The 20,918-nt window shown below is 36.9% G+C and overlaps 2 protein-coding genes across 2 annotated transcripts; both read left to right on the top strand.

The window, feature by feature from the left end:
* The first annotated feature begins 1,507 nt into the window (after window positions 1–1,507).
* LOC133867124 (cyclin-D1-1) lies at window positions 1,508–4,821 on the top strand. The gene is made up of 6 exons (XM_062303818.1): window positions 1,508–1,934; window positions 2,237–2,323; window positions 2,890–2,988; window positions 3,072–3,273; window positions 3,434–3,564; window positions 3,659–4,821. Exons 1-6 carry the CDS (start codon window positions 1,692–1,694, stop codon window positions 3,869–3,871), a joined length of 975 nt encoding a protein of 324 aa, XP_062159802.1. The 5' UTR covers window positions 1,508–1,691; the 3' UTR covers window positions 3,872–4,821.
* Window positions 4,822–14,957: 10,136 nt separating this feature from the next.
* LOC133867118 (spermidine synthase 1) lies at window positions 14,958–20,233 on the top strand. Its single transcript, XM_062303804.1, has 9 exons — window positions 14,958–15,477; window positions 17,410–17,486; window positions 17,586–17,708; window positions 18,427–18,531; window positions 18,636–18,708; window positions 18,793–18,864; window positions 18,955–19,150; window positions 19,550–19,688; window positions 19,812–20,233. The coding sequence occupies exons 1-9, from the start codon at window positions 15,294–15,296 to the stop codon at window positions 19,875–19,877; spliced, it is 1,035 nt and encodes a 344-aa protein (XP_062159788.1). The 5' UTR covers window positions 14,958–15,293; the 3' UTR covers window positions 19,878–20,233.
* Window positions 20,234–20,918: the final 685 nt, after the last annotated feature.

Genomic DNA, 20,918 nt, shown 5'->3' with positions numbered 1-20,918 from the left:
TTTTAATGAAATCACTATACAATGTATATACCGGATTTTGATTCAAACCAAATATGAAAAAACTTTGATAAGACTCATCTACTTGAGCAGGAGATCGAACTGTTTGAGAGCAGTTGAGACAAATGAGCTCCATTGATTTTTATTTTTTATTTTTTATATATTTACTGCTTAAATTGCCGATAATAAAAAAACAACAAGTAAATTAGAAATACCAATTCAATACCTATCACCTTTTTTGTATCTCAATAGAAGCTTCTTAAGTTAAGCTCTTTTTTTCATTGGGTGCCCAAATCCTAATTAGTGCAAATTTGAGGACATTTTGGTATATACATGATGCCAAACAAACCCCCCCCCCCCCCCCCCCAAAAAAAAAAAAATTGAATTGAGCAAAATAATTATAGTAGAGAAAAGATTTTGACATCATTAAAGTTTTATGTACGCGTTTCCATACCCCCAAAAGATATGCCATCTTTTCTCACCCTATCAACTAGTTCGAGATATTCACTAGTAGGTCTGGCTGGGCTAGTTCCAAGGAGGTGCCCTACCAACAAGACATCCGGGTTTCATCTAATACACGTGTACGGTCAATAAATTTCAGGCTTAATACACTCATAATCCAGCCTAATAACTTTAGCTAAGGTCCGGAAGATAAGGACGGAGATATCTACCAAAAAGCATACAAAAAAAACCACCAAATTTAGCGGGAAAGCTTGGGCCACCGTTCAGTGTATTCCTCTTCCCAATGGAAAATTAGCGATTCAAAAGTGGAAAGATGAGCCAGATTCATTTTATATCACTAACCACGTGACATTAAATCTAATCCCTGGCTAATGGCTATTGACTATTAATAGAAAAAAAAAATATATATATATTAAAGAATCATATGCCAGAAACACCTTAGCAATAGCGCAGTGTTCCAAAATAAAACAAAAGAAGAATCGTGTAATAATATTAATTTAATTAATTATTTTTACTAATTCAAAAGTTTGAAATAAATAATAAATTAATATAATATTAGAACAAAAGTTTAAAGTTTAAACTTCCTTTTTGTAATTTATCTCTTATTTTAATTAATTTTTTTAAAAAAATAAGTGATAGTTAAACTATCTATATTCCAATCAATTTGGGGTCTCTTTTAAATTGGACAATCTCCTGGTAACTATATATTCCAATCAATCTGATGATGGTTTCATTTTCATCAGATGCCACGTGGCTTTAGAACATCTGGCGAAAGTCATCCAAGGTTCTCTGCGGGTAAACTCACGAAAACCTCGGCAGGCTGGCTTCACTCCGAGCATCGAACTGTGACGAAATAGTGACATCTTCGAAGCGAGTGACCAAAAGTCACAGAATATTTACGTCCCAAAATGGAAAATAAAAAAAATCCCCCGCAATATCTGTTTTCCTTTTAGGCTTTTACACGGTTAGTGGTTACAGCAAATAAAAGTTCAAGAAAACAAAAAAAAAAAAAAACAAAATTACAGTCCTCATATTTATATATCCAAAGAAACAGATTGTCATCTCAACCAAAAACCAAAACCACTCTCTCACTCACTCACTCTCTCTCTCTCTCTCCCAGTCTCCCCCTCACACTCACACACACAGCGATACATTCCGGCGACTTCTCCGGCGATTTCCAGGGGCGAGTCGGTGAAAGATGGGAAGAGAATGAGAAGGCGCGATTGTCGATCATGTCGGACTCGTGCTCAGACCGCTTCTCGGACCTACTCTGCGGGGAGGGCTCCGAAATCCTGTCGGGAGAGTCGCCGGAGTGCTCATCAGACCTCGATTCCGGACCGTGCATCGATGAATCGATTGCAGAGTTCATCGAGGACGAGAGGCACTTTGTGCCTGGCGTCGATTACCTCGCTCGGTTTCGCTCTCAGTCCCTCGACGCCTCCGCCAGAGAAGAATCGGTTGCATGGATTCTAAAGGTACGGCACTTTGAAATATACGACATAAAGTTGTTGGATTTTACCGTAATGCCACCGGAGAATGTTCGTTACGTCTTTGGCGCTAAATCGCACCGAAACCGGATGGTTAGATCTGAGTTGAATCTATCATCATCTCAGAGCCGCCATCCGATATACGCGCACTTTAGCGTCTCTCCGGTTCTGCTAAGATACGCCTGGTGTGCGATTCACCTGCCGTTGAAATCCTTTGTTTTCTATTCCTATCATCATAACATTATATTATTATTGTTTATGAATTAGGTTACATGGTTTGGGTTTTACAGGTTCAGGCTTGTCATCGTTTTCAGCCATTGACGGCGTATCTCTCCGTCAACTACTTGGATCGGTTCCTGTATTCTCGCCGCTTGCCGGTAAGCTAGTCCTGTTGCGGATTATCCCATGTTTTTAATAATCGTTACCGGGAGATTCCGGTCATAACTATTCCTGGCCTTGACTATTCTAAGATGGTAGGAGTAATTTTGTTTGACTTTCAAGAATGAAAAAGTAGGTGAGTACGTACCTTGAGTTAATAGGAGTGTCTACTCGCGCTAATAAACGGACGCTGTTTTTGTACAGTAGATGTGTACGTACTCTTTTCAGTCCCTCGTTAAAGATTATGGTCCAGTCTTTTTAGCTAATGAGTAATGAAAGTCCGACCAATTACTTAATTCATTATCATTATTACGCTTGACTTTGGGATACCTACAGTACAAAGTACGCTTTGCTGCTTATCACGCCTTTATAAACTTTCTTTTTGACGTATTCTTGTCCCGGCACGTGCGAGAGCATTGGCATTTGTTCCACAAAGCACGGGAATCTTAATTTAAACCTTATAATTTATGAATATATATATATATATAGAGAGTTGTTCTTTCTTTATTGGTTATGTTTTTTGGATGACTTTAATTAATTTTTGTTATGTTCTTTACTATTCCAGCAAACAAATGGGTGGCCAATGCAACTATTATCTGTTGCTTGCTTATCGTTAGCTGCTAAGATGGAGGAACCTCTTGTTCCTTCTCTATTGGGTCTTCAGGTAAATGTAACTCAGTTTGGTCCGACCTCTTTGTTCAATTAATTAGGCCCGTCTTAACTTTGTACGTATTTAATGCATCATAGGTGGAAGGGGCCAAATATATTTTTGAACCAAGAACAATTCGTAGGATGGAGCTCCTTGTGCTTAGTGTTCTGGATTGGAGGCTACGATCGATTACGCCGTTCAGCTTCATCGCTTACTTTGCATGCAAGATTGATTCGGCCGGAACCTATGCTGGGTTTTTAGTTTCACGGGCGACGGAAATTATTCTGTCAAATATGCAAGGTAATTAATATACTGATATAATTAAGCACGTGCATGCATACACGTAGATATACGTGGGGATATACTTGTATGAAAATATGTGTTGTATATTGAAATGGGAACAAAAGGCGTTCTTTACATTAAATTGAAAGGCTACTTTTTCTTTCCACGTTGTCCACAGAGGCTAGCTTTCTCGAATACTGGCCATCATGCATTGCTGCTGCAGCCATACTTTGTGCGGCTAGTGAAATTCCAAATTTGTCTCGTGCCAATCCTGAACATGCCGAATCATGGTGTGATGGACTACACAAAGTAAGCGTGTAATTGTGGTTACGGCTTGCGTATTTTTGAAAACAAAATAGTATTGTATACACGTGCCAATTCCCTCGAATATCTATTTTTGCAGGAGAAAATCATCGGCTGCTACCGTTTAATGCAAGAATTTGTGATTGACAATACCCGGAGGAAGCCCCCAAAAACGTTGCCACAGCTTCGAGTTACAATTCGAGCCAGAATGAGGTCTAGTGACTCATCGTCATCGTCCTCATCGTCGCCCAATAAAAGGAGGAAATTAAACAACTGCCTATGGGTAGATGATGACAAAGGAAACTCCGGGTGAAGGGGGGGAAAAAGAAAAAAAAAAAAAAAAAGAAAAAAAAAAAAAAAGAGGAAAGAAACAAGGGAAGTGGTGGTCCAAGTTGTCTAGAAACCCGATTAGTTTTTGGAGGGGTTTTGAGATGAAATTGACTCGAGTGATGGTGTAGAGTATATATAGTATATATAATGTATGTATCAGAGTTTGATGATGATCAGTTTGGAGATTTATTAATTTTTCCTTCTTGGTGGGCATAGCGATTCATTAATGGCTTTGCGGATTCCCGAGGGAGGGGGATTTGTTGCATAAATATATTGTGGTGAAGGGAAGGGAAGGGAAGGGAAGGGAGTTTGTTTAATAGTGGCGTGATGGAGTGTGAAACAGTGCGGGGGTTGAATTCAAAGGCAGCATTGATTATTGAATGAATGGGAGATGGTGGGGGCCGTTTTTACAGGATTGGGGAAAAAGAGGGAGGGCGAAATCAAAGGATTGGCAAAAATGAAGGGATTGAAGTTTGAAGATTGGGCCGTTTATGGGATTTATAAAGTCAAGCTTCTGAGCTAGCCTCCATCATTGCTTCTCACTGCTGAGTCTTTTAATGATAGGAAAGGAATAAGATGGGTTCGTTTTTATAGGCTTTTTTGAGTGGTGTACGTGTGCACACGCTTTGGTTGTGTGGACACACGCACGTGTGTATGTGTGCTTTTTTGGCGGGAACTGCCTTTCTCTTTCTTATCGGCCTCTTGAGCTCGGCCTAACTTTACTGAACGCTCTTCTGAGAGTGATGTTCACGCGTGTGTTGGCTACACGTGTGTATACATTTTGTGATTTTTTTTTTTTTTTTTTTTTGGGGAGGCGAAACCTCTCTAATGGCCTTATAAGTTTGGCCTAACAAATATACAAAGGTCTTTGGGGCCTTTAATGCTTGCTGTATTTGATTCATCAATAATATAATAATTTATAGATTTCTTTCATCTCTCTCTCTCTCTGTGTCGCTGTGCATGGCATGTGATTGACAATGGAAACTTTGTAGCTTTGCCATTTGTTTTATTACTGTGTCTAATAACTTTTTGAGCGCCACTCTGGACTTTTCTCGTAGCTGAGTGAAGAGAATAGACTGGACGGTCCCGCTACTAGTAAAGATGCTTCTTTCAGTGACTATGACTCTTTTAGTCGGTACCTCTCGTGACCTATTCATGGCTGTTAGTGTTCTATAATTCGCCTCAGATGTCAGAGACCCCTACCTCCCAACTCTCACAGTCACGCCCATTTAAGTCCAGTTTTAAGCTTTCTTTTCTGGATGAGCAACGGCGGCATTCGGATCTCTAACAATTTGATGTTGGTTCGAATTACTAACAAATTTAGGTAATAAATGTGTGAGAATTTTTATGGACTTACCGGTCCAAATAAGCATACAATTCAAAATTTGTTTGAGCAAGTAAGTTTCATATTAACTGTCTTGTTAATGATTCAGGATCAAAGTTGTAGGAAATCTCTAATCTGAGGCCAGAGAAATTTGTCCTTTTAGCTGAAAAGAATGGCTTTTTCAATCAAAAGAAAGCTTTAGTACTATCACATACTTTATCTTCCATTATATTCGTGAGCAGGTGATCAATCTTATGGTGAAGATAGAACACGTACTGAAAGTGGGCACAATGAAATTTTGGTAAAAAGTGAAGGAATTAAAAAGTTTTATTTAAATTTACAGTTCCTAAACTACAAATGGCAAAAAGCCCAGCAAAGAAGTTGTCATTTAGCCCCCAGATCCCCGACACAGGGTACATTATTTTTGCATGTAGTAACATAGCACAATGGCCCATCGTATGGCGTGTAAAGAGGTAACCATGCATTTTTAGGCACTTCTCATGCAATCTTATCGCCTCCATGTATGACAAGTTGCACAGGTGGCCGACTGCCCGAGCATCCTCCTTCACATCTCCATATCACCTCATGCCTGCCCATCAAAATTATGCGACTGCTTCAATGGACCACAGTGATGAAAAATGGCAACATGATCACAATTTCGCGTCAGTACATGTTCCTGCAATTTCTCTTGGACGGTTGCTTTCTATTATTAATGATATCGCCCCCCCCCCCCCCCCCCCCCCCCCCCCCCTGACTTTAAAACGATGTAACGCCACATACACAATTATGCAGCGAAAGAAATTTTTGATCTAAAATAGCTCTTTTCTAAGGCCTTTTTTCTCAGCACTGAGTAGAAATATGTGGTTCTTTATTTGCTTATCACTTTGTAAAGAGCTTTAAGCTTCTTCCAACAATGTGGATCCCACAATCCACGGTGTCGGGGTACTAGGCAAATTTATTATCATGAAGCCATAATTATAAGATCGCAGCCCATATATAAATTAATGATCAAGTTAATGTAATGTGGCGTTTCCTCAGTGGGAGCCATGAAGCTTTGGATTAACATGAGAAATCAGGCCCACCATCTTCCCCATCAAAAAGGTGTCGCCATTAAACAAATCAACAATGATAATTATAATCAAATCGTAATAGCCCACCTCGTGTTTGATAAAATGACAAAAACAGCTTGATAAAATAGCTTGATTTGATTAAAATAACACATGAATGGGACAGACAATAGGACATTCGTGGAATGCAATGACACTACTCTTATAGCCCACCCTATCTTAATTTCCCTAATACAATATTTCCCACTTCTCCTACGTACGTACGTATGCGTGCGTCCAATATTTAAAGCCAATTAAGTTCGTTGGATGTACTGCTAATACCTACGACATGATTTATTTTTAAGTGTACTATTCTAAATAAAAAATTTCCGAAATGACCTTAGTTTATAATATATTATATATAGTTATTGCAGAATTTTTTTTATAATCAACAAAGTTAACCTTGAGTGTTACTTTAATACACTGTAGTCTTTAGCGACGTTATGCCATCTCATTGGATACGAAAAGGTGGAACCTATGAGAGAGTTTTGGATTTTGTCAGCAATTGGTTCCCACCATTGTCCACTATAATGAAGGCCATATAATAACACTATATATATGGGAGTCTGTGTTGTTAATGATTAACTAGTAACTAGCTATAATTCACCCTATTATGGCATACACAATAAGGATTAAGGTCGACCGTAATAACGATCAACTGCCAATTAAACCATGCCTCGGATCAATTAGAAGATGACATGCATACACTCAAATAACAAGGACAAACGGCCAACGGTTCCTTTATTTAAGCTCAGTCGGAAGATATATGGAAATGCAGGCCCCGTATATATATAGGACTTTTACAGTTGTAATATTACAATAAAAAAGGATAACATATATTTCCCCCACACACTCTCATTTTGTTTCTAAGTTGCATTCCGCGTCATCAAATTGGGCCTTTAAATGTGAATGGAAAACCCGCCATGTGCGTGAGATAAGATGAAGTAGGTTAAAGTTTAGAGGTGTGAGTGCAAATTAATGTGGTGTTAGTTTGAAAGGGAAAATTTTAATTTTACCATATAATATAGACAAACGTTTAATTAGTTTCATTTTTTTGCTTATTTCTTGTCCGTATCGGTGCAATAGATGGACAAATTTACCATTGAATCTATGAGACCCACATATAGGTTTCACATATTCAATAATAAATTTGCAAAAAGATGAACAAGTATATGAATATTTTATAACAGCTCTCGATCTCTATACTATATGTATTGCGTATATATATGACTTCGCATGCGTCATCACCGTGACGGATTTTGTCGAGTTTAACAGTTCAATTTGATATGTACGTAATGCAACTCGAAACAAAATAGTAGCTCGTAAGGGCAAATTGCAGTGAGTCAAAGTTTAGAGTTATGAGTGCAAGTGGAAAGCTAGTTTGGGGCAAAGTGTAATTTAACCTACAATAAAGAAAAGAAAAGCATTTACCTAACTACACGTACACGTTCTTTTCTGTAAAGAAATGGTTTCTGAAAGTGAGGAATCCTAAGTATAAACCCCCAAAGCCAAAAATTCTTATTCCCTCCCAATGAAAAGACAGGGTTTAAAGCGTGTAGGGGGGAGCAGAATATAGCTCTTTACCCGATCTTTTTATTGGGGAATTTTCAACTTTAGATGGCCATGACAAAGATAGAGGACCCCGAGCATTCAGCTTTTAAAGATGATTTTTGGTTGTAAAACCATGCTCGTGGGGTTCCTCAAAAAGTCCATAGGCCCCTTCGACTAAAGGCTTCAAAAGCTAGAATGATGCTTGAATCCTCAGATATGGTTTGTGATTTTATGCTGAATGCAAGACACCACCATTCTCAAGTCCATGGGGTACTCGATGTCCCTAGCTATCCCATGTCAAATTTCTATAACCAAAAGAAAAGGAAAAGGAAAAGGAAAAGCAATCTGCTAAAGAAATTTTGGATCATATATCTCTATTCTCTACCCCCATGTATATATTTATACCTCAAGATTTATACTTTGTCTCTTTAATATTTATTCTCTCAGCCTCGATCCACAGGTATTTTTGCTCACATCATGACACATATTAATACAAATTTTTTCCTTTGTGGCTTTCTTGGTCATTACATAAAGTTCCATTGATTTGGGTAATTGAATTGTGTAGTATTTTGTTTTGTTCTGTGTGAATAATATTGTAGACTAGCTAGGGGCTAAAAAGGGTCATCTTTTAATTTGCTGGGGTTGCCCGAATGTTGGCTTTTCCATCTCACGTTACTCTCTTTGGATGCCATTAAAAGCAGTTGAAAGATCAGGAAGATGGGGTGGCTACTATCGAGGGAGCGTGGATGTCTTGCTGTTCTTTTTGCTTTGTGATAGTGCCTGGACCTCCATTTGGAAGGTGGAGACAAAAGAGTCATCTGTTTAATCATCAAACCTAGGAACCTGATGATCACCTCCTATTTCATTCATCCATCTTATACATATATGGTTAATTTCTCTCTTCTAATTCACTAAGCTGTCTAATTCGTGATCTTAATTATACAGCTGGAGATTTTGTGAAGCTCATTTGCATATATATGTTAGGCATTCGTGCCAGTAAAGGACAAAGAAAAAGGAGAAAAAAAAAAAAGAAAAAGCAGCCTGATTTTAAGAAGGTGAAATCAAAAGCTGGGATTAATATTGCGGAAAGAGATGGCTGTTTAGCCGAAAGCCTAGTAACTAAACTGCATTTTTAGGAAGGAAATACAGTATGAGGAAAGTACAACTTGCAAATGCTTTGATTAGGACAGATTGTGGAGGGAGGTGCATGCTTTTAATCGAGAAAAAAAATTTACCTTTTATTAGTCGTCGACGTCCTTCTATCAAAGGCTAAATTAGAAAAAGGAAAAGGAAACCTTTCAACACTTTCTTTATCTGATAAACACATAACTTTCTAGCACTAATTAATCCATACTTTGAAAAAAGAAAATCAAATAGCCCACAGTATATGTTTCAAAATGTTTCATAGTTTTACTAGAACATCTTTCCCTAGAGACGCATAATAAGAATTCATTCTAGCGAGTGCATGCATTCCTCAACCAGATAGAGATTATTCAATAGCCCTGTGTAAACCAATATATTGATGTCTTGGAAAAGTATGGTATTTACTGAACTCCCCCCAGTTGATACCAGATATATAGAGATTATCATCTACACCACAAGCAATTAAAGTACTTCAATTACTCACAAGCACCCACCATGTTGCCAAATGGGCCGCCTTCAATCTCCTGTTCGAAAGCATTTCCAATCATTCTCTCTTATTGTCCTCGATCTATTCTATCCATAACGAAAAGACCTAATTGTAACCATTTTCCCCCCTTTGAATAGAAAAAAGAACAAGAAAAAAAAGTACTTCAATTAATAAACGGCACCATTTTGTGTTAGTTCCTTAAGCAGTGAAGAATATAGTGTTAGGCTACGTGAAACTTGGTTTGTACTGTGTCCGACCCGGTTCAACGTTGAAAGCGCTATGGTTTAATTAAATGGTTTTTTTTTTCTTACTTTCGATCTACTTCTTCTTCTTCTTCTTAGGCTTGGTTAAAAAATACGATTTTTTTTACCCATTTCAGTGTTTTGACTCAAATGAGGGTCATATATATAGACGCTTCTATTTTTAAGGTTTCGTGCTGTATTTGATACCTCATTGTATTATTTCTCAAGAAATAGTAAAATCTCTCTGTAATTTGATGGATATAGTCCTTAGTGGTGAACCGCGTAAATCTCTGTGTTTATGATTGCTTGTTTTCTTTCTTTCTTATTTATTTATTTTTTTTTCTCTTTTCTCTGGTTCTGCTCCACCAATTAGTAACCAAGGTAGGGGAATTTTTACGACATGAATACTCTCTTAATCTTGCTTCCTACTCATTCGATCTTATACGCCGTAAAAGATCGTAAAGGATGCTCACATTTTAACCCATGAATGCTAAATACTGTTCACATTGCTCTAGAAATGCTTGCCAGACACCCTTTACAGTTTACACTCAGCTTTTGAAATTTTTGTAAAGGCAGTTCGCCCAATTGGTGTACTATCTATTCTTTTCTTTAAGGGATTGTCTCTTTCAATAATTATCTGAAATTTATTTAGGCATAATATCTTTTGGGGTTTAAGCACTTTGATATCCCGGTAATGCCACCCTCAGCCCCGCAAACCAAGATCTTCTCTCCGGCCTATTTTATAGTTCAGATTAGATTTTATAGAATGATGTATATGTACGTTGTGACATTGTGAATATCGTGTTGCATTATTTGTAACTTTTTTAAAAACGTGACACCATATACTCCGTTAAATATAAAAAAACAAATTTAGATCATGAAATGATTCATTTTTATTTCAAGTGAAATTAAAAGGATCCTTGTTGAAGAACGTTAATTGTGATCTTCATCAACAACAACCTTGACAAATCAATGATAAGACTGAAGATGAACTGCATCAGGCTTAACATAAACAAGTTTGCTGATAATTTGTTGGTAACGTGTACAGTGATAAGAACAAATCATGTACCAGATTAATATAAATGCTAGCTTAAACCCTACGATTGATTTGGGGTTGTTTTACTTGAAAAATAAAAATAAAAATAAAAACAATGGGTGGGAGAAGGGAAAAGTTGTTTGGTTGATTTTGGGCTTAATTTCCGAATGTTTAGAGGTCTAATGGACCGATCAACCTATGAGGCTTAATTCTACACCAGCACCAACATTGGCTAAGGGCCTAAGGCCATGATAGCTCCAATAACACTACGCCTGACTGCAGTCTACTGAATTGGTCATGTTGAAATTTGAGTTATTAATGTAAAAATTGAATTATTTCTATCTTTTTATTTGTATACTTTCATACAAAATTAGATTGGTTGGGTTCATTCAGCTGGTTAATGTTTTGTTTGTTTCAGCGTAAAATATTTTCAACGAATTTTTTGAAAATATTGTTCAGTGTTCAGCTCGTACGGAAAACGAGCGACGAATAAAAATGGTTGGCTACTTCCGGCAGTGATTCGATGGTTTGAAAATAAGAAGATCAAACTCGAAAAATGGTTTACAAAATTTAAAAACGAAAACTATTTTTCGAAACTAAAGAAGCTTTTTTTGGTCAAATCGAGAATAATTTCGATTTGACTATTATTTTCGGTTACACAAAACACCAAAAAATACAGAAAATATTTTTTAAAAATATCTTATACCAAAACAAGGGAAGCCCAAGCCCAAGTATTTATGTCAACCCGATACAATCAAAAGATCAAACAGACTTAGACTTAAATTGGGTCAAGTTGGGCTAGATAACACCCACAGGCCACAGGCCACTGGCCACACCACTCTATAGTGGGCTTGGGCTTCCAAAATGGTCCGGGCCGTTCTTGGGCCAGCATTTTAAACGTTAACCCTTTGGTGCGCTGTGCTTGTTCGCGCTTCAAGAGCCACCAGAATTATATCTATATAAATATTGCATAAAAGTAAGATCTTTGGTTTAATGATATTAAAAATAGTCAAATGTTTGAATGCATTTATTTTTTTTTTTTTTTTATTTGGATACCTAAAATAAAAGGATGGGCCATTCCAACAGCATAAGGCATAAGCATAATTTGAAAAGAACAAATTAATAATTTATGACGGGGACCGCGAGATTAGTAATTCACTTTATCACTTTAATAAAAATATTAATTAATAATTCTCAGATCACATAATAAAGAAGTTAATCATTTCTGATGAATGTTATAAGAGTTTGGGACCATGAATGAAAACAAGTAATTATTTGGTATGCGAAACAGTAGGACCGTACACGTCCCGAAATTAATTATGGGCTCAAAAAGCTATGGACACCTACCTCTTTACCCAAAAATATATTTCCTTGATATAAAAAAAAAAAGTAATATAATAATTTATTATGGATAATATCAGTGAGCTAGTTGACTCAACGACCATCAAATAACCTGAATTTTAAATTCATTATACATTCAAATTTAATTATTAGCTATTTGTAAGCAAAATTTTTAATTAATCAAATTATTAAATTTTAAAGAATATAGCAATGCTAAAACTACTTTTAGATATCCGCATCCGTGCGGTGATTGCGGTTATTATCCTCTGTCTGCATATGAGATCATGGATGTTTTGGATTATTGTCTAAATCTATATACAAAATTAAATAATGCAGTTATTACTATATGTAAGTTTAAATAAATTAAGATTTAATTTGTTACATAATTCACGATTATCAGTCACAGTGGGTCATTGTCTCATAGTAATTGAGATTTGGATTATCAAAATAAATAAATAAAAGAAAGTAAATGTAATAAAATATGACCGTAAGATGATAGTTAAAAAAATTTAACATAACCTAAAGGTTACAAAGTGACCGAATTTAAAACGACGTCGTTTTAGTGGCGTGTATATATATATATATATATATATATATATATATAGGGGATGCAGATGTGGTTAATAACCGAATTCGCTTCCCTTAAAACCGCTACCCGCATATGGGGATATTGATTTTTGCTAATCGCATTTGCATCTGTATATGTGAATAGTGGATGCGGATAATTATTATCCGTTCACATTGTCACTCCTACTAGATATATCACAACAAATAACCACGAAAAGGAATACGAACCTTTAAAATGTCTCTCAACCCTTCCCAGACTCCCAAAAAAGAAAAACCGTAGTTGCAACACACCAAAATGATAATCACAACTGAAAGTAATTATAGATATTATATGTTAAATATTTAACTTTAATATTTGAAAATTTAGGGATCACAAAGCTCTTTTCACAAAAATCAATCGAAATAAAATAAAAATTTCAATGAAATAGAACGGTAACAAGACATAAATAAAAGCATTTCCTCATTTTAAGAGATTAGTTGTTGAAAGTAAAAGAGTGTGACAAAGGATTCCAACTACAAAATTGGTTTCTCAAAATTGTTGAGGTGGTTTTATTCTTGGGGGAGTTCGGTTTGGCTTCTGTTAAAAACGACAGGATATTTAAAAGTAATGGGGTCTAACGACTCTAATCTTGACTGTTGATAGAACAGGTCAAACTCAATTTGTTTGATAAAACTTTTTTGTTTTTCATTTTATTTGTTATTTTTTCAAAACAAAAATATCAATAAACAATTCAAAGAATAAAACACTCAAAACTTCTTTTATCTATGTACTTTTTTTTTTTTGAGAAAATTTTATCAATATACTGATTATATATTATTTTTCAAAAATATAAAAATACATTTAAAAAAAAAAAAAAAAAAAAAAAAATACTCTCCCAAAAGCATTAACAAATTAACAATTAACAGCCATCTCCAGCAGAGAAAAATGAACCTGAGGTGTAATGCATTTTGGCCGGCCGCAACATCCCGAGGCTTATATTTGGTCAGTTTTCAATAATACTTTTCTTGCTTTCTATTAATAATTAATAATATTATCCAGCCCTCGAGTGTCGCAAGTTTATAACCCTTTGAATAGAATGTAAAATCTAAAGAATAATGGAATTGCCACTCTGGCTTTTAAATGTGATTGGAAAAGACAATCCATCAATTTCCCTGTCTTCTATACTACTAAAATTATTATGTATTTTTTATATTATCTTAAAGGTTAGAATCTCTATATTTTTTAGGATAACTTTATGGTGAAATTCTTAAAAGATTGAGTCAGTATTTTTAAATCAGTCTATGATATTAGGCATATTATCACAATTGGAAAGTTCAACAAAGCATATATACCTATTCCTAAAGCAATTCTTCCATAATGGAGCTAAACTAGCAGCTCTCCAATCACTAGACTTTTTTATTCACCCTTCATTTGCAAACAAACCTGAGTTATCTTGGTATAATTCAAAGAGTAACGATATTCACCTCCATTTTACAATACATTCATTTCATACTAGCTGATGTAGTGTGTTTTGAGTGTTTTTTTTTTTTTTAGGGTAACGGACATAAGAAGTCACGTAGAGGACCAAATACCATTAAACCCAAAAAAGGATCATTTGTCGTTTAAAAGAGTCCAGTGAGCTTCATGGGCATCAGAAAGGCCCACCACTTCAAACATTCAAACAACCGAACGAGCCAGACGTCCTACACTCAATTCTCCCATGGCCAGCTCACACCAAACAACCATCCTCGATTTCCTCAGGAGAGGGTCTCCACGTCAACAACAAACTAATAGCGGGAATTTCTGAAGCCCCATAGAGCAAGGGTGGGAGCGATGGGCCTATAAAAGGAAAGGAGGCCTCACCATATATGCACATGACTTATCTTTGTTAGACTTACTCTTTTGGGCCTTCACTGACTTGGGGCATCAAAATACCTACATCTTTCGAGACCGACGAGTTTTTGGCAACCTTTGTATCGTTTTGTAGGTAGAGCTCCTTCCTAGAGGGGAGGGAGGGGCCGGGGGGCATGAGATCATTGTTAGTTTTGAGCACCAACAGCACACCTAAAGCATGTCACCCAATGGCCAATGTGAAATGATTGTGAAAATTCAAAAATAGTGTAAAATGGGTCAAAATTTGAGTGTGAAACCAATGGCATGGCTTTCACCGAAAAGTGAAAGTGGCAATCGAGTAAAACCGAGGCCAAAACAAGGCCTATACTCTGCACAAAAACCCACCAAATATAGAGATATTCTGAAGGCTTTTGTTGACCTGACAAAAACAAATGGGGCGGCAAAACCCTAATTGAGAGCCCTATGATTTTCAATCGTACTTGAAGGGAACGAACATACATTGGTAACGTTGTTTGGTAATAAATATATTATACATATATATTATTCCGTGTTACAGAGAAAAGGCAGGTACACACCGTCAGCGTCGTCCGAAAGCGGATTCTTTCTGCGCGATATCTTTTCTTTTTTGCGCTTTATTTTTATTTATATAAAGCGGAGCAGGACCAAGATTGTGTTGTGTGGCCTCTCTTCAGTACAAAGCGGTCAGTCCTCGAAGGCCGTGTTTGGGGTTTTAGCGAGAGAGAGAGAGAGAGAGAGAGAGAGAGAGAGGAAGCCATGGCCGAAGAGGGTGTTGCCGGGTCCACCGATTTGCATGTGAAGAGGCCGAGAGAGGAAGCGGAAGATAATGGGGTCTCGCCGTCCACTGTGTCCATGGAGCTGGAGGGGAATAAAGAGCAGCCTGATTGTATATCCACTGTGATTCCAGGGTGGTTCTCTGAGATTAGCCCAATGTGGCCTGGTGGGTCTCTCTCCATCTCCCTTTTCCTTAAAAGCCCATCTTTGTTTTCTTGTTAAATATGTGTTTGGTAGTTGAGAAACTGCAGCAGAGGAAATGGTTTTTTTTTTTAATTTCATTTTATTTTGGTGATTCTCCGCAACCAAACAGTTCATTTATTGGTTTCGTATTGGATTTTTATGTATTATTGCTTCTGGGGTTTATGCCTGTGTTGTTATATGTATGGTTAGCGATTGGAGAATGTGTATTACAGTGGTTTTTGGGCCTAGTTCGATGGGTTTGTATAACTTCTCTGCAAAATCTGCTCAGAGTTTTTGTTTTGGCTTTGAAGTGTGATTGGAGAATGTGTAAATAGTTTTAGTATTTGTTTCGTACTCGTATTTATACTAATTTAGTTGTTTTCTCTAAGGATTTTGCTTTGTTCGACTTTAAATAACGACTGGGATTGTTTCAAGCGGTTTATTTGTTTTATGCATTTTGTTTCAGTATTGTTTTGTCTAGAATTTTGTATCTATGGGGCGTGGCCAATGAGCTGCTGCTCAAATCGTACTTCCTCGCCCCATAACAACAGGTGGAGGGTGAGGAACCCAAGAAAGCGCTTGCAAAAAAGACTGTTGAAATTACAATTGGAACTCTCTAGAGTCGCTTAAATAGCCCTATCTCATCTAACACACAAACAATGTGGATCTTGACACATACATGCCTCCATAATCCTTCCATATTCAAAACTCATTGAATTTGTATAGGCTATCAATCAAAAAACCAATGTCTCGTGTATGTGTATGTTTAGATATAAATTTTCTTTGATATTTTTTTAGAGCGTGGGTTGCTGTTTGCTATGTGAATATGTTGTATTGTAGTCTATAAACGATAGTGATGAGCATTTTCTTTTCACATGTCCATTGAGAATGTAGTTATAAAACATTGCTTGGATGTGCAATGACTTATTGTGTGACTAATTGTGTTGTTAGGAATCATTCCACTTGATGTGTGACTCATTGGATGCGTATAAGTTACCGATACGTCGTATTGTTGTTTACCAATGACAGTGATGAGCATTTTCTCGTCAATAATTCCATTGAGAATGTAGTTATAAATAAGGGTAAATTACACTCCCCCCAAACTTCCACCTCATTTGTATTCATACCTTTAAACTTTGACTTACTACAACCAGCTTTTACGAACTACTATTTTGTTCCGAGTTGCACCCTGAGTCAGATTAGGCCATTAAATATGGATAGAAAACACGTCACGTGTGGGGCAAGTTGCGCTGAGTCAAAGTTTAGAGGTGTGAATGCAAATGAGGCAGTGGTTTGGGAGGCAAAGTGTAATTTTACCATATAATATATGTATTAAGTATATATAACTCTACGTCACATTTCACGTGTGATAGATTCTGTCAACTTTGACGGCCCAATACGACCCACCCCCCTATAAATAATTGCGAGTTATAGTAAGTTAAAGTTTACGAATGCAAATGGGTTGGTAGTTTGGGGAGACAAAATGTAATTTACCCTATAAGTAAATGCTAGACTCTGCGTATGTGTGGGTTGAGAATTGTTTGGCTTGCATATTTTGGTTGTTTGATGAGTGAAACTATCATGTGCCACTCTCTGATGTATCTGGAATTTGGTCGGAGGTAGACCTTAGGCCAGCAACTGCTAGAGTTGCATGCCAATATATGTCTTATGTACATGTTTGATGTTATTTTTCCATTTGTAATGCGTAATTGTGTATGATGCTGAAGCCTTGTTAAATATTGTGACCAAATATTATTATTAAAATAATAGTGGCTTTTCATCCCCCCCCCCCCCCCCCCCCCCCCCCTTTTTTTTTAACTGACATCAGCCATTCAAAATCATACTTTTTTTTTATTTTTTAACTATTCATATGACTATGCAAATATCATGAATTGAGCTGTCTGAAATTATGCAGGAGAGGCACACTCCTTGAAGGTTGAGAAGATCTTATTTCAAGGGAAGTCCGAATATCAGAGTGTCATGGTCTTTCAGGTACATAACTCTCTTAGATTATAAAAATCATATTTATTTCCACCTAAAGTCTGGTCTTCTTTTTAATTGAACTCTAATCTTGCGATTTGTTGTTCACAGTCATCCACGTATGGAAAAGTTCTTATTTTGGATGGGGTGATTCAGCTTACCGAACGTGATGAATGCGCATATCAAGAAATGATCACCCACCTTCCACTTTGCTCAATTCCAACCCCAAAGAAGGTCTTTATATACTTTTAGAACTAAAGAACTTACTAGAAATGCTTCCATTGAATGCTCTACTTTGCGTGCTTTCACTCAAATGACAGTTGACATTTGCTGATTAGAATGTGATGTGACTAATTTCAAGGCTGGAACCTCGATGGCCTTTGTGGTCCATGTATCATCATATAATTGTGTTGGGTGTATTTAATTTCATGATTTGGATGTCATCATGGCTTACATATAAAGGTCGTTTGTACTTATAAATGTTTTTATACAGGGACAATGAAGGCTTACGAGTGCTGGTGATAACTTGAGAGGCATTTTTTTATTACAATTTTCTGCTAACAAGGTCCATCAGACATTTTCAGTAGTTGCACCACTGTGATTGCCTTTGTCTTATTGCTGTTACCCTACATTAAAATATATTTTCTTGGCCTCTTTTTTCCTGTCCTTTTCCTGACAAAACTGCAGATGGTTATTACTGGTGGAAAATGGGAAGGAATACATTCATAAAGTAGAGAAAAGCTCTTTTAATTACTTACAAATACAGTTCTTTTCTCTTTTTCTGTATTTCGTGGATTCCAAGTGTTCAGGCTGATTGGAATAAATCATTCCATTTTCATGTTGTGGCTGCTGCTGAAGTCATACATTATATTGTAATAGTGAACTAATAATTCATGAAAATTGATAAGTGTTTGTATTCTTGTTGTCTCCTCATCATATCTTCTTTCTGCAGGTTTTGGTTATTGGAGGAGGAGATGGTGGAGTTTTGCGAGAAGTGTCTCGCCATTCTTCTGTTGAGCAGATTGATATTTGTGAAATTGATAAGATGGTAGTCGATGTGAGTAACAATTGATTAAAAAAAAAGAAAAGAAAAATCACATTCTTTAGTCATCGTGGAGCAACTACTCTAGCGCTTGAAATTTATTTTTCCACCTTTTCCAGGTTTCCAAAGAGTTTTTCCCTGACATAGCAGTTGGCTACGATGATCCTCGGGTGAATCTTCATATTGGAGATGGTATGTTCAGCTAATTCTTCTTCCTCCTAATTCTCCTTATTTCAGTGAAATGATATTTTGATGGGCTCTTTCTTACCGGTCCAGGAGTTGCATTTTTGAAGGCTGTTCCTGAAGGAATCTATGATGCGGTTATAGTGGATTCTTCTGACCCAGTAGGTAAGGATGTCTCCCAATTACATCGTTTACTAATTCAGAACACAGGGTTTGTAATTTGTATTTACAAGGTTTTCTGTTTGATTTGATCAGGTCCTGCCCAAGAGCTTTTTGAGAAGCCCTTTTTTCAATCAGTGGCAAGGGCTCTTCGTCCAGGGGGAGTTGTGTGTACTCAAGCAGAAAGTATATGGCTTCACATGGACATCATTGAGGGTATTGTGGCAAACTGTCGCCAGATATTTAAAGGCTCTGTCAACTATGCATGGACCACAGTGCCAACATACCCAAGGTATACTTCTCTGAAACTTATTTAATATTCCTTGCCAAACTCTCGCTCTCCCCCAAAATCCTCCCCAAGAGATACCCAATGTGTTTGGATACATGTCTCTGTGTGTATGCGTGCACACATGCACGTGTGTTTGCATGTTGGGCAGGTTTTAATAAAGTTTTCTCTTTGAACTAGACTGAGTTGCTGGGTTGTGGAAACCAACTTGTTCTTTTATAATTGGCCTCTTTAAATGTTTTTATATCCAGTGCTAGAAATGGTCATTTTAGCACTTCAGGCCCTCTACTACTGGTTTGTTTCTGCATTGTGTTGTGCTCAGTGTGGGTGGGTGGGTGGGTGTACGGCCAGAGTGCCTTCTCTTATGTTATGCTCATGCTGCTTTTATTGAAATTTGTGTTTCAGTGGGGTGATTGGTTTTATGCTGTGCTCTACCGAGGGACCACCTGTTGATTTCAAGCATCCAGTGAATCCAATAGATGGAAATGAAAGTAATAACAAATCCAAAGGACCGTTGAGACCCTTGAAATTTTACAACTCAGAGGTGTGATTTTGCTTCATACCAAGCGCTTCTGTGGTTTTTTTTCTTCTTCTCATCTCATCCACTAATTCCTGTAATTCACTCGAATTTAACATTTTCTTTATATATATTTATTCTTATTGTCAGATCCATACAGCAGCTTTCTGTTTGCCATCTTTTGCAAAGAAGGTGATTGAGTCGAAGGCAAAATGAGGGAACTTTCTAGATTGTGGAGCTGGTCGATTATCATCTTCACTGAATTGGTCCATCTTGCAGTGAACCATGGAATAAGTTGAGGTTTAAATTTATGTTCTTAGTACTGGGATGAGAGTTTTAGTTTGATTATTGATGGATTTGGCAATTAATGCTGTTCCTTATGATTAGGTTTCATTATGAAAATTTAGTAACCTTTCAGAGATCTTTTAAGAGTGAAAAACCAAGAGAAGGGGAATGAAAACATTTGATTTAGTCAGTGCCAAGTGATTCCCACCCAATTGAACTATCCTTTGAGGTTAAAATCTTTTAGTTATTACAAATAGAGCAATAGTGCTTGTCATTCCAATATTAAATTTCTCTTCTTTATGCTGTCTTTTTTTATTATTATTGGTTTGAAAATCGGGCCTTACAAGTTGTAAGTGTTACTACTCAAGCATGGTAATTATGAAATTGGCAATAAAATGTGAACAACAGATGCGAGGTTCATGGTGCCCCGGCATTCTGGTCCTTACCATAATCTCCAGAACTGATGATTTGGGTTCCATTAACTGAAATTACTTTGTTTCTGAGCGGCCCCAGGGATTGAAATCGTTCACTTCGTGCATGGAAATTTCTTCCTCCTTCCCAAAAATTCATAAACAGGTGTCACTTTCTCCGAATTATCTCATTTCAATTGCCACCCATTTGCATGCCTCATCAAGAATGGGACCAGCTTGTGATTGGAATGTGGGAGAGGTCCAGGTCCAAGCTGCAAATATTGGCCTTTCAAAAATTCCTTCTTGAGGATGATTCTTTTAATAGGTTATTCTGGCTCTTCAGCACATACATCTCACTATAAATTTAAAGATCTTCCCCTTCATTTTGGATGTTTTATATTTTTTCACCTACTACTATTTCTGCTTGTTGGCCTGCAGGAAAAATTCAATGAAACACAAATTCCTATGTCCACAATGTGGCTGAATGAACCTCTCCTACTCCTTTTCACTGAAAACATTTCCATTTCTTCTTCACCCTTCTCAATCTATGGTTAGATAGCGG

This window comes from Alnus glutinosa, chromosome 1 (genome assembly GCF_958979055.1).
Source record: "Alnus glutinosa chromosome 1, dhAlnGlut1.1, whole genome shotgun sequence".
NCBI classification, from domain to species: Eukaryota; Viridiplantae; Streptophyta; class Magnoliopsida; order Fagales; family Betulaceae; genus Alnus; species Alnus glutinosa.
The sequence above is the reverse complement of the archived record's forward strand: the minus strand, read 5'-3'. Positions and strand labels throughout refer to the sequence as shown.

What these genes read in the sequence shown, in the direction of transcription:
- LOC133867118 (XM_062303804.1), top strand. Translation starts at nt 15,294, where the DNA reads ATGGCCGAAGAGGGTGTTGCCGGGTCCACCGATTTGCATGTGAAGAGG. An exon ending in TTGATAAGATGGTAGTCGAT is followed by an intron (nt 18,532 to 18,635) that starts GTGAGTAACAAT and finishes CACCTTTTCCAG; the next exon opens with GTTTCCAAAGAGTTTTTCCC. An exon ending in GAATCTTCATATTGGAGATG is followed by an intron (nt 18,709 to 18,792) that starts GTATGTTCAGCT and finishes TTACCGGTCCAG; the next exon opens with GAGTTGCATTTTTGAAGGCT.
- LOC133867124 (XM_062303818.1), top strand. Translation starts at nt 1,692, where the DNA reads ATGTCGGACTCGTGCTCAGACCGCTTCTCGGACCTACTCTGCGGGGAG. An exon ending in CGGTTGCATGGATTCTAAAG is followed by an intron (nt 1,935 to 2,236) that starts GTACGGCACTTT and finishes TGGGTTTTACAG; the next exon opens with GTTCAGGCTTGTCATCGTTT. An exon ending in CTTCTCTATTGGGTCTTCAG is followed by an intron (nt 2,989 to 3,071) that starts GTAAATGTAACT and finishes AATGCATCATAG; the next exon opens with GTGGAAGGGGCCAAATATAT.